Here is a 14807-nt window from a genome sequence, read left to right as displayed (position 1 = left end):
TTAACAGGTAACGCTACCTGCGTGCGTGGGATAATGAACTGAAACTTGGCGTTGTCTTATCTTTACTGCTGCCACAAATGGGGAAAGGGTAACAAACGTGCCCTAGAAAAGACAGTATGTTGGTCTGGGTGTGCCTGTCGACAAATACAGAACACTTACACGGGTTCACATGTTTAAGAGACCATTATTTGGTGTCGGAGTAGAGGGTAGAGGGTTTGGCACTTTCACATGGTCAGGTATAACAAACACAGTTGACACCAGAGACTGATGATAAACAAGACTGGACTTAAGGCAGTGCATATGCATTCGAAAGAATTTAGATCAATTAGCTCTGTGTATTTTCTGTAAACTGTCCATTATCTATTTCCAGTCAAGATTACTAAGATATCTACGAAGTCACAAGTTTTGACGCCAGCACCTAAATTGTGTTACTAAGTTATTTGCCATAAACGGATACTCTAATGTAAGTACAGTAAAATTGAAGAACATAAAAAATACGCTTCATCCGTGCTAGAGAAATCAAGCAGGCACCTGTTCATTGGAATCTGGGGCAATATTCACAAATATAACAGTTTCGGTCAGGTTGTTTTATTGCCTGATAAGTCCATCATTAGTTTTCTTCCAGTCTCAAGTAGTTACTACATTTCCCATAATTCACCTCACTCGTTGTTGTTGACAGGTGAAGGCCTGCTCCTCACGGCGTCCGTGGCTCCCCTCGACGTCTCCGTAACGAAGAGGCGTGGCATCCACACGGACGTGACGATGCGCATGTACTCCCGGCGGAAGTTGCGGTTGAGCAGGCCGTAGATGACGGCGTTGAGGCAGCTGTTAAAGTACGCCATGAAGTAGCTGACCACGAAGAGCCACTCGGGGATCCGGGGCGCCATGCGGTGCGGGTCGATGGCCACCGCCAGCCCGATGAGGTTGAGCGGCGCCCAGCAGATGGCGAAGAGCACGAACACCACGAACATGGTGATGAAGTTGCGCACGTCGCTGGGACGCAGGCGCGGCTCGCTGCTCTTCACCTTGCGGCGCACCTGGATCACCAGGACCCAGATGCGCAGGTAGCAGAAGGTAACCACGGCGATGGGCACCAGGAAGTGCACCACCACCACGGCGATGGTGTAGGAGGAGCTGGCCGTCTGGGCGAAGGTGCAGGAGTAGACGCGCGGGTCGTACTGCAGCGAGCCCACGAAGAAGTTGGGCAGGATGGCCACCACGGTCAGCGCCCACACCAGCGCCACCAGGAGCAGGGTGTTCCGGAAGCTGTACACGCGGCCGTAGGCGAAGCTGTGGCAGATGTAGCAGTAGCGGTTGATGGCGATGGCCGTGATGTTGAAGATGGAGCCGATCACGCTGAGCCCCATCAGGAAGCCGCTCACCTGAGGGACAAGACAGGACAGGATGGGTTAGGGTTAGGGTTAGGGAAGCCGCTCACCTGAGGGACAGGACAGGACAGGACAGGATGGGTTAAATCTATCTGGTGCACTACCATGAGAAAGACAGCCACAGGACATGTTCAGGGATTGGACTGAGCTGATGTACTATTAGAACACAGGACAGGTTCAGGGATTGGACTGACACACACACACACACACACACACACACACACACAGTACAGGTTCAGGGATTGGACTGAGCTGATGTACTATTAGAACACAGGACAGGTTCAGGGATTGGACTGACACACACACACACACACACACACACACACACACACACACACACACACAGTACAGGTTCAGGGATTGGACTGAGCTGATGTACTAAGGACAGTCAGGTTTGGACCAAGCTGCAGTGCAAATAGAAAGGATAGCCATGGGATAGATAGTACACGTGCTGCTTTATTAGAAAGGACAGAGTGACTTAGATCTAGATAGTGCTATAAGAAAGAACAGTGACTTAGATCTAGATAGTGTGCTATAAGAAAGAACAGTGTGACTTAGATCTAGATAGTGCTATAAGAAAGGACAGTATGACTTAGATCTAGATAGTGTAGAAAGTAAAGACTACAAAAACAAACAAACAAAGCTGACTTCAGTCAGTTCTACCTGCTGTCTTATCAGGAGGGACAGGCCTTGTGAGATAGAACTGCGGCTCACTTGGATCAAATGAAACTGAAGAAGACAATGCTGTTTATGAATGCATAATCTATTTTAGCTTTCCTTTGCTGTGACAGATGTGTTGATGTGTTGCTCATCTTACATAACCTGAGTTCCTGCCAGCCTTCTTGTAGGAGATGTAAGGCTCAAAAGTATCTTCTATTTTGTTGTTTGATATGGTCTTGTTTATAATGTTTAAGCCAAGTTCATTGAAATCGTGAGCATTGTTGTATGTAGGTCGTTCATGCGTTGACGCTTCCGTGTCGAGGACACATTAAAGGACGATAAAGGAATGCTCTTACCTTGCACTGCGTGTCTCCCAGCGCCCAGCCGTCATGGAAGAGGGCGTACAGCACCAGCGGGTAGGGGTAGAAGGCTACCACCAGATCGGCAAACGCCAGGCTCACCACAAACACGTTTCCTAGGAAAGGGCACAGAACAGACAGAGATAATCAGCGTAGTGAGAGAGAGACACACAAGAGAGAGACACAGGAGAGAGAGAGAGAGAGACACAGGAGAGCGAGAGAGAGTGAGAGAGACACACAGGAGAGAGCGAGAGAGAGTGAGACACAGGAGAGTAAGAGAGAGTCACAGGAGAGAGAGAGAGATAATCAGTGTCGTAAGAGAGAGACACAGGAGAGATAGAGAGAGAGAGACACAGGAGAGATAGAGAGAGAGAGAGAGAGAGAGAGAGAGAGAGACAGGAGAGAGAGACACACAGGAGAGAGAGGGAGAGACACAGGAGAAAGACAGAGGGAAACTTAGGGATATTTTCAAGCTGGGTCCTTTAAAAAAAAATCTGTTGGGTCCAAACTTTTAATAAGGACAAATAACAACTGAAATCGCCACAGTATTGAGGTAGGACGGTAGGACAGTATGACTGGCGGCGGATGTACAATGTAATCCCATTGGAGCCACTGCTTAACAGTAAACCCCTTGTTTTCGCCACTGCCAGGCCCATAATGTTATTATAAGTGTCTGACAACATGGAAGGGATCCCTACAGGGGTGTGTCTGTTTACTTCAATGTCAGAAAATGACTCTTTCTCTTTCTACAATGTCTGTAGTTTAGGTTTCTGTTAATACCTCTGTAGAGAAAATGACAAACCGTGATTGAAATAAACAGACACAGGTCTATCTCTGTAGGGACTGTTTGTCAGTGGCATCAAAACAGTTAGCTTTGACTCAGATGCAATGTCCCATGCAAGCAGGCACAAAGAATCAATTCATCACAACAATCTGTATGTAACTACATGTGCAAGTGTAGCAGGGTGACACTGTATAACCACACTCTTTCTGTTGTATGCAAAGGCAGATTATTTTGAATGCATTGAGATCAGGGAGGTCTGTGTTTGAACTGCTTTGAGATCAGTGAGGTCAGTGTTTAAACTGTCTGTGTGAGTTGGTCTGTGAAAAGGCATCGCTCTTCCAGGTCCCTCGTAATGGCTTTGAGCCACTCAGCACAGTGATCTGAAAATAAGTCCTTAATATCGTTAAAACAATAACTAACAAGCAGCATGTTTTTTACTGTCGTTATTTCCAGCAGCCTCATCCTCATTCGTGTTCCGTACGACATCGCCTCTCGCAGTGTCTCTCTGACCTGAACTAGCCCTCACTCTCAGCCACACTGGATTAAAAGCATTTGCCACATGATTAAATAAATATAAATCGAGAAAGGTTGCCAGAGAAGTAATATGAGTTTAGAGTCCCACTGTGTTCTGTGAGTGGTTTGTTGTTTAAGAGAGAGAGAGAGAGAGGGAGCGAGAGAGAGGCAATTCCATTTGTTACAGCAAAATGACTCTTGGATCAGAAACAAGCCTGGACTCAGTATTGATCTGCCTTATATAAATACCATCACGGTGTTTATGAACCGTGCTGCTGACTCATCTAACTCCTTGGGCCAGGGAGCCTAACAGCACAAACTTGTTGTCTTCCTTGTTGTCTTCACTTGGGCATCTGCTACTCTTGACTGACCAGTCCCGTTGGCAGCACACGCCTGAAGAGGAACCATCAGAGATTCTGCTGAATGGTTGTTAATACTTGAGCTCAGCAGCCAATCAAAATGCACTTCTACCTTCTGTGTTCCTGAAGCAACATGCCTCAGTCCTAGCCATTGAGTTCATTCCCATTTACAGAGCACACACACACACGGACACGGACACACACACACACACACACACACACACACACACACGGACGCACACACACTGACCATGGGCAGCCAGAGGACTAAGAGAGGAGCAATTCACAGAATGTGACAAAAAGTCAATTGGATTAGAATTAGGCCGCACCTTTAACGGTGGAGTGTGTCAGGATATCACCTATTCATTACCAGCCGACATGTCTTTGGTCTTTGCTAAGCTGTATAATCTTTCATTTTCAGTGCGACTTTTTGTCCTTGGGTATTTCGTCATGTCCCCCAGAAGTACTTGAAGTCCACCAGCGGGCCATGCTCCCTGTCTGGATAACCTTAACAAAAAGGATCAGAGCAGAAACTCCACCAGAGAGAGAGAGGATAAATTATGGGGCTACAATTTGTAATGGATTGGGACGGAGCCAACCCTGTCTTGTGTCCAAGAATTATAAATCTAGGCCGCCCGTATACATGGAGGGGTCACAACCACATTCTAGGATGGATGACGGAGAGACGGCCAAAAACAAGAGACGGCCAAAAACAAGACACCAGGTCCTGTAGATGTGTGGGATCTCTTAAGTGTAAAAAAATAGGTTGGATTAAGTTTATGGATTATGTTGACCATGGGGAAATAAACCACTTGTGTATGTTATCAAAAGTCTGAGCACTCGATAGAACCCGTCGAGCATAGAACAATAATCTGTAGTCACGCCTGAAGGATCATCACCATCGTATTAAATACATTGTAACGCTTGAAATCGATCTGTAACTGAATTGTGAAAGTAATGATGGGACAATAACAGTTCTCAAAGGGAGAAGAACTATTTAAAAAAAAAAAGAGTTCCAGACTATGAGGCATGTAATGCAGCTCAGGTAATGATTTTATGATCAGATACTTAATGTATTACTACATTTCACAAGATCAATTATTAAAATGTGATTTAGTTACAATTTTTGTACTGCAGGTTTAGAAAATGAGCGTTTTGCTCTTTTTCGGGTGCTCTCCTGAGTGAATAGCTCAGTAGTCAATGCACGCTAATCGCATATAACCCGAGTATAATCTACAGGGTTAGATCCCCGATGGGAAATGACAGGAATATTGATGGGAATCACAGACCTTGAGGTGTCAAAGTGATGGAATTTAAATGAATAATGGTAATGGTGAACAAGTCTGCATCTGATCAGCAACAAGTCTCTGTTCTCCCTGTCTCTCTCCCATGTTCTCGGATTCAGCTTTAATCAGATATGGATTGCAATTACAGAATATCCAAAACCAGACACATCCCACAGTTTACTTTCGGTTAATGGCGTAGTCGTTGATTACAATCCATTACACTTTTTTTGTCAAGTCCTGCATCGAGGCCAACTTGAATTGTGCGCGATTCGTTTTCAGTTTCACAAGAGGTTGTTGATATTTGCGTTCACAAATGACATCCCTCTGTGGGTTTAAAGACCACAGAGGACTGTGACGAGCCATGTATGGGTTTAGAGTCGTGGACTGAACCTTTAATGCCAGACGTACTGACTCTGGACCAAATCGGATGTGAGCCAGACAGCAGTGTTAGCGTTGCCATATGGGTTTCAGGCAAGAGTAATAACATGCTCAACAACGAACACACAGTTCAAGCCTCGCAGTACAAGAACAACTTTTGAAGTTCAGTATTTCTTTGATAAAGAAAAGAAAGAGGAGGGGAATAAAAGAACAAAAGAAACTCAATCGTTACACTCAATCCTCTAATTCATCTTAAATATTTTAAACGCATTTGCATCCAACCTCATTTGCAGCGTCACGGGCGACAGCGGCCATTAGCTTTGTGGCAGGGGTGAGATTTATGTCACGCTGTTAGACACACATTTATCACGGGCAGGAAAGAGAAAAAAAGATGAGGGGTTGCGAGGCTCCCCTCAGTTGATTTCAGACACACACTCCGGCGTGTATTGTACTTCAAAGCAGAAGGCAGCGTTCTACCTTCACCCAAAGTGCCCCTGGATCTGGGGAAAATTGTTACATAAGCCCCCCCCCCCTCTACTTGAAAATGATCACAGCGCATTTATAATGGATAGGGAAAGGAAATCAGCTTGTATTCGAATGTAGATTTTCCCCCTTTTGGAACCATTTAAGTTACGCTATGGACTTCATCAGGGTGACACAGGCTCCAGTCACTCGTGTGTGTGTGTGTGTGTTTGTGTGTGTGTGTGTGTGTGTGTGTGTGTGTGTGTGTGTGTGTGTGTGTGTGTGTGTGTGTGTGTGTGTGTGTGTGTTGTGTGTGTGCGCTATGGACATCATCAGGGTGATACAGGCTCCAGTCACTTGTAGGAGGTCAAGCACATCAGGGGCGTGTCCAGACATTTTTGATAGGGGTGGCACCAGTGGGGCACTGACGTATGTGTGTGTGTGTGTGTGTGTGTGTGTGTGTGTGTGTGTGTGTGTGTGTGTGTGTGCTATGGCCTTCATCAGGGTGATACAGGCTCCAGTCACGTGTGTGTGTGTGTGTGTGTGTGTGTGTGTGTGTGTGTGTGTGTGTGTGTGTGTGTGTGTGTGTGTGTGTGTGTGCTATGGACTTCATCAGGGTGACACAGGCTCCAGTCACTTGTAGGAGGTCAAGCACATCAGGGGTTCTCAAAGCAAACTATTAAACTATTAAAATAACAAATAAACAGTTCTGAGCTCTATCTCACTGTACTCTTAACAGAACAAGCTCGGACAAGCTCGGGGGCACTGTGGCGCAACCAGTAGCCCCGACCACATTCAGGCTTGATGCCAATGGAGGACACAGGTTTGATTCTGGCCTGATGTCATTTCTCCTGTCCACTCCCCACCTCTTCTCCCTCTCATTTCCGGTCCCCTCACTTCAACTATCGATTACAGGCCAAAAAGCCCAAAAATAAATCTTTAAAAAAAAAAGGAACAAGCTTCGGACCCATTCTGATGGTGCACTCCTGGAAGAAGACACACAAAGTGGCGGGCACCTGGAGACGGACGGCCTCTGTGCTAAAGGGCTTTTCATGTTTCCATGACTACTGAGGTGTGGTCAAAACAACTCAATACAGACCTGTCACCTCCACTGCCTCCCAAGGTTGTACATCCAAACTATCTCATGTGTTGAGCACACACACACAAAGAGAAAGAGAAAGAGTCAACACACACACACACACACACACACACACACACACACACACACACACACACACACACACACACACACACAAACACACACACACACACACACACACCCAAACACACACAGACACACACACACACACACACACACACACACACACACACACACACACACACCCAAACACACACACACACACACACACACACACACAAACACACACACACACACACACACACACACACACACCCAACACACACACACACACACACACACACACACACACACACACACACACACACACACACACACACACACAAACACACACACACACACACACACACACAAACACACAAACACACACACACACACAGATATTGTTCTCCTGAAATGATCTCAGACAAATTATCATCCATTCTAATGGATTTTCCACATTCCTGATGAAAGGATTCGGCTCAAGGCACAGTGTAGCGGAAAATGCTAACTTAAAATTAACAAAGGTTGGGGGTTTTTGTCACGTCTTTTGTTTTTTGTGTTTACTGTAATTGAGTGTTTCTGTGTTTTCAGACATGAATCAACCCCAAATGGAGACTTTCGGAGTGTTTCTGTGTGCTGTGTAAAGATTTGTATTCCAGTCGGAAGGGCACTGATTCTCTCCTGTCACACTGTTTTTCTAGGCCTGCCTCCCCTCCTCCCAGTGTGGTGTTTTTTTTGGTCACTCCCAGACACCCCTTTTGTCTACACCTGCTTCCACTGCTCCGGCACACACACTGATGCTCCGCACACACACTGATGCTCCGGCACACACACTGATGCTCCGGTACACACACTGATGCTCCGGCACACACACTGATGCTCCGGCACACACACTGATGCTCCGCACACACACTGATGCTCCGGCACACACACTGATGCTCCGGCACACACACTGATGCTCCGGCACACACACTGATGCTCCGCACACACACTGAACTGTCAATGGACCCACATGTCAACTACAACTCAGAGCGACTTTACCATGAGACTCATCTCCTCCTCTATACCGTGAGACTCACCTCCTCCTCTATAGACTCATCTCCTCCTCTATAGACTCATCTCCTCTTCTATAGACTCATCTCCTCCTCTATAGACTCATCTCCTCCTCTATAGACTCATCTCCTCCTCTATAGACTCATCTCCTCCTCTATACCGTGAGACTCATCTCCTCCTCTATAGACTCATCTCCTCCTCTATAGACTCATCTCCTCCTCATCTCCTCCTCTATAGACTCATCTCCTCCTCTATAGACTCATCTCCTCCTCTATACCATGAGACTCATCTCCTCCTCTATAGACTCATCTCCTCCTCTATAGACTCATCTCCTCCTCTATAGACTCATCTCCTTCTCTATACCATGAGACTCATCTCCTCCTCTATAGACTCATCTCCTCCTCTATAGACTCATCTCCTCCTCATCTCCTCCTCTATAGACTCATCTCCTCCTCTATAGACTCATCTCCTCCTCTATAGACTCATCTCCTCCTCATGTCCTCCTCTATAGACTCATCTCCTCCTCTATAGACTCATCTCCTCCTCATCTCCTCCTCTATAGACTCATCTCCTCCTCTATAGACTCATCTCCTCCTCTATAGACTCATCTCCTCCTCTATAGACTCATCTCCTCCTCTATACCATGAGACTCATCTCCTCCTCTATAGACTCATCTCCTCCTCTATAGACTCATCTCCTCCTCTATAGACTCATCTCCTCCTCTATACCATGAGACTCATCTCCTCCTCTATAGACTCATCTCCTCCTCTATAGACTCATCTCCTCCTCTATAGACTCATCTCCTCCTCTATAGACTCACCTCCTCCTCTATAGACTCATCTCCTCCTCTATAGACTCACCTCCTCCTCTATAGACTCATCTCCTCCTCTATAGACTCATCTCCTCCTCTATAGACTCATCTCCTCCTCTATACCGTGAGACTCATCTCCTCCTCTATAGACTCATCTCCTCCTCTATAGACTCATCTCCTCCTCATCTCCTCCTCTATAGACTCATCTCCTCCTCTATACCATGAGACTCATCTCCTCCTCTATAGACTCATCTCCTCCTCTATACCATGAGACTCATCTCCTCCTCTATAGACTCATCTCCTCCTCTATAGACTCATCTCCTCCTCTATACCATGAGACTCATCTCCTCCTCTATAGACTCATCTCCTCCTCTATACCATGAGACTCATCTCCTCCTCTATAGACTCATCTCCTCCTCTATAGACTCATCTCCTCCTCTATACCATGAGACTCATCTCCTCCTCTATAGACTCATCTCCTCCTCTATAGACTCATCTCCTCCTCTATAGACTCATCTCCTCCTCTATAGACTCATCTCCTCCTCTATACCATGAGACTCATCTCCTCCTCTATAGACTCATCTCCTCCTCTATAGACTCATCTCCTCCTCATCTCCTCCTCTATAGACTCATCTCCTCCTCTATACCATGAGACTCATCTCCTCCTCTATAGACTCATCTCCTCCTCTATAGACTCATCTCCTCCTCTATAGACTCATCTCCTCCTCTATAAACTCATTTCCTCCTCTATAAACTCATCTCCTCCTCATCTCCTCCTCTATAGACTCATCTCCTCCTCTACAGACTCATCTCCTCTTCTATAGACTCATCTCCTCCTCATCTCCTCCTCTATACCGTGAGACTCATCTCCTCCTCTATAGACTCATCTCCTCCTCATCTCCTCCTCTATAGACTCATCTCCTCCTCTATAGACTCATCTCCTCCTCTATGCCGTGAGACTCATCTCCTCCTCTATAGACTCATCTCCTCCTCTATAGACTCATCTCCTCCTCTATACCATGAGACTCATCTCCTCCTCTATAGACTCATCTCCTCCTCTATAGACTCATCTCCTCCTCATCTCCTCCTCTATAGACTCATCTCCTCCTCTATACCATGAGACTCATCTCCTCCTCTATAGACTCATCTCCTCCTCTATAGACTCATCTCCTCCTCTATACCATGAGACTCATCTCCTCCTCTATAGACTCATCTCCTCCTCTATAGACTCATCTCCTCCTCTATACCATGAGACTCATCTCCTCCTCTATAGACTCATCTCCTCCTCTATAGACTCATCTCCTCCTCTATAAACTCATCTCCTCCTCATCTCCTCCTCTATAGACTCATCTCCTCTTCTATAGACTCATCTCCTCCTCATCTCCTCCTCTATACCGTGAGACTCATCTCCTCCTCTATAGACTCATCTCCTCCTCATCTCCTCCTCTATAGACTCATCTCCTCCTCTATAGACTCATCTCCTCCTCTATACCGTGAGACTCATCTCCTCCTCTATAGACTCATCTCCTCCTCTATAGACTCATCTCCTCCTCTATACCATGAGACTCATCTCCTCCTCTATAGACTCATCTCCTCCTCATCTCCTCCTCTATAGACTCATCTCCTCCTCTATACCATGAGACTCATCTCCTCCTCTATAGACTCATCTCCTCCTCTATAGACTCATCTCCTCTTCTATAGACTCATCTCCTCCTCATCTCCTCCTCTATACCGTGAGACTCATCTCCTCCTCTATAGACTCATCTCCTCCTCATCTCCTCCTCTATAGACTCATCTCCTCCTCTATAGACTCATCTCCTCCTCTATACCGTGAGACTCATCTCCTCCTCTATAGACTCATCTCCTCCTCTATAGACTCATCTCCTCCTCTATACCATGAGACTCATCTCCTCCTCTATAGACTCATCTCCTCCTCTATAGACTCATCTCCTCCTCTATAAACTCATCTCCTCCTCATCTCCTCCTCTATAGACTCATCTCCTCCTCTATAGACTCATCTCCTCTTCTATAGACTCATCTCCTCCTCATCTCCTCCTCTATACCGTGAGACTCATCTCCTCCTCTATAGACTCATCTCCTCCTCATCTCCTCCTCTATAGACTCATCTCCTCCTCTATAGACTCATCTCCTCCTCTATACCGTGAGACTCATCTCCTCCTCTATAGACTCATCTCCTCCTCTATAGACTCATCTCCTCCTCTATACCATGAGACTCATCTCCTCCTCTATAGACTCATCTCCTCCTCTATAGACTCATCTCCTCCTCATCTCCTCCTCTATAGACTCATCTCCTCCTCTATACCATGAGACTCATCTCCTCCTCTATAGACTCATCTCCTCCTCTATACCATGAGACTCATCTCCTCCTCTATAGACTCATCTCCTCCTCTATAGACTCATCTCCTCCTCATCTCCTCCTCTATAGACTCATCTCCTCCTCTATACCATGAGACTCATCTCCTCCTCTATAGACTCATCTCCTCCTCTATAAACTCATCTCCTCCTCATCTCCTCCTCTATAGACTCATCTCCTCCTCTATAGACTCATCTCCTCCTCATCTCCTCCTCTATAGACTCATCTCCTCCTCATCTCCTCCTCTATAGACTCATCTCCTCCTCTATACCATGAGACTCATCTCCTCCTCTATAGACTCATCTCCTCCTCTATAGACTCATCTCCTCTTCTATAGACTCATCTCCTCCTCATCTCCTCCTCTATACCGTGAGACTCATCTCCTCCTCTATAGACTCATCTCCTCCTCATCTCCTCCTCTATAGACTCATCTCCTCCTCTATACCGTGAGACTCATCTCCTCCTCTATAGACTCATCTCCTCCTCTATAGACTCATCTCCTCCTCTATACCGTGAGACAGCTCAAGGCCAGTCAGTCAGTCAGTCTCATCTGGCAAACTCCTCACCCGCTGTTCCCCCTCCTACTCCCTGGGTGCTTATGTAACCCCGGAAGGGAGCACCAGTCAAAGGACACTTCAGATCATGTATGCAGGGCTCAGAGTGGTGGTCCCCATGCAGGATTAGCCATGGTTATCCAACATCTGACAGATGTCCCTTAGAGATGTCCCTTAGAGATGTCCCTTAGAGATGTTGGGAACTTTATGACATAGGGCCTTTCCAAACACGGGTGATAGACTTTTTTCACAGAGGGGCGGTATGGATCTTTGGATGGTCTTTTATTTCAGCCGAAGCCAAACGAGGAACCACAGTTTTTTTTGGAAATGCCCTATTTCATTAGGTTTCACACATCTCTAAGAGACATCTATCCAGAGAGTTTTTTTTTTTTTTTTTTTACTTTCTGCAATTTCCTACATGGCAAATATTCAGTGCTGTGATTATTCAGTCTCATAGAGTAGCAAAGCAATTTTTGCCAACGTGGTTTTTGAAGTAAATTTGGCTGTGTGCGCACACACACACACACACACACACACACACACACACACACACACACACACACACACACACACACACACAGAGACACACACACACACACACACACACACACACACACACACACACACACACAGACACACACACACACACACACACACACACAGACAGACACACACACACACACTTTTGTCTAAACTTCATGATAACATATAAATAATATACAGCAAAATATCAAAAACAGAAAAAGTATAAAGTGAACTTTAACAGACTTAAACATATACAAATATACTGAAGTATACTGCCAAGGCTGTGCAGCGGCAGCAGGAACAAGATAAGGAGGGAAACTGTGCTGTCACAGATTAGGACGTAAACACATTATCAGTCTTATGAGACACGTTGGCCCTCACTGTATCACACACACACACACACACACACACACACACACACACATACACACAGACACACACACACACACACACACACACACACACACACACACACACACACACACACACACACACACACACACACACACACACACACACACAGAGACACGTTGGCCCTCCCTGTATCAGTGGATGACGATGACAGCCAAGCACAGAATGAGAGAGAGAGAGAGAGAGAGAGAGAGCTGGCTCCTAGATATCCATGCCATAGGGATGCAGAGGAATTGTCTATCAGACAACAATGCAATGTTGCAATGCTTGTCGCTCTTTGAAGCAGACAGGCGGGCGTCTTTCTTGAACGGCGTAGGCTTTGAAGCCTGGTACACGCCGTCGAACGAGGGAGCCAGAGGGGTAATCTCTACGAACACAACAGATATTCAAACTAACACACACACAAACACACACACACACACACACACACACACACACACACAAACTAACACACACACACACACACACACACACACACACACACACAGGGGTATTGCAGCAAGCACATAACAAAGACAGAGAACAGACATAGAACCTACTTTACATAATTAGACTGTGTACAGATACAGAGACAGACACACATACACACATACTCTCTCATATACATGCACACACACGCAGAGACCCTCTCATGCACTGACACACAGACTCTCTGACACACACGCACACACACACACACACACACACACACACAGACACACACACACACACACACACACATGTACATCTGAACTGTACTGTGTGTTGCTATGGGTACACAAAGCGGTTAAATTAACACGTATAAGGGTCAGGCTACTCCTGATTCTAGGACATCGCTGGGCATGAAGGCTTACTCACGTGGTTTCATCGCACCTCAACCATCTCGCAAAATCTAGTTTTTTGCCTCCTATGCTGTTGCATGTTTGTTTGGACAGATAGTATGGCCATGCAAATAACGAGGAACGATGATTATGCCCTTGATCTGTATAATTAAAGCCATTAAAACAAATTAAAATAAAGCAGATTTGGATTATTTGTCAAGCCAAATGGGTCGCATGAAAAGCGCGCCTTCTTTTATGAGTGATAAAAAAAAAACTTTTGGGTTTTTTCAGTACAGAAACAGTAGTAGGCTAATGATGTCTCTTTGCAGAAAAGATGGATCAGATGTCAGAAGAACGTCATACTTACCGGCGTTTCTCAGTTTCCTGTTGCGACAGACAGAGATAATCACGAGAAGGTTCCCCAGGATATCCACTACCGTTGTGAAGATCAGCACGCTGGCCAGCGCCGCTACAGCCCACGCGGGCCGCGCACTCGAAACCAGCGCGCGTCCAACATGTCCCAGTTCCGTGCGGTTCTTCAGAAACGGGATGTTTTCTGGCATACCGGAGTCAAGTTCATGTGTAAACTTCTCCTCCGGAGAATGGGTCAAGCGAACCCAACTACGAGCAAATGCTCTGGACATGCGCCAGTGAGATTAAATGTAAACTAAACTGTATGCTCAATGCACAGCAAGGATCATGGTGGAATTATCTCAGTCCAGCTGCAATTAACACACTGAATAAGGAGTTGCCACGGGGTTGCGGATTACAGTCACATACCGCGAGTTTATTCCCTAGTCTGACACGAACATTTCTTCAGATTGATTACGTATCATGAAAACAAATGCATGACATGTTACCCAAATCCATTGACCGTCTGCGGTATCCATGGGCGAGCTGCTGTATCGGTGAGCGTGTTCATGTTCCTCTTTTCCCCACGTTACGCTGG

General features: G+C 46.1%; 1 protein-coding gene across 1 annotated transcript; it reads right to left on the bottom strand.

Moving 5' to 3' along the window:
- Window positions 1-659: 659 nt before the first annotated feature.
- mtnr1bb (melatonin receptor 1Bb) lies at window positions 660-14421 on the bottom strand (the record flags this gene model as incomplete). The annotated part of the gene is made up of 3 exons (XM_080833439.1): window positions 660-1382; window positions 2405-2523; window positions 14226-14421. 3 exons carry the CDS (start codon window positions 14419-14421, stop codon window positions 660-662), a joined length of 1038 nt encoding a protein of 345 aa, XP_080689565.1.
- Between the last annotated feature and the right edge of the window lie 386 nt (window positions 14422-14807).

This window comes from Sprattus sprattus (assembly GCF_963457725.1).
Source record: "Sprattus sprattus genome assembly, chromosome: 1".
In the NCBI taxonomy this organism is placed as follows: Eukaryota; Metazoa; Chordata; class Actinopteri; order Clupeiformes; family Clupeidae; genus Sprattus; species Sprattus sprattus.
This window is presented reverse-complemented; position numbering and strand designations above follow the sequence as displayed.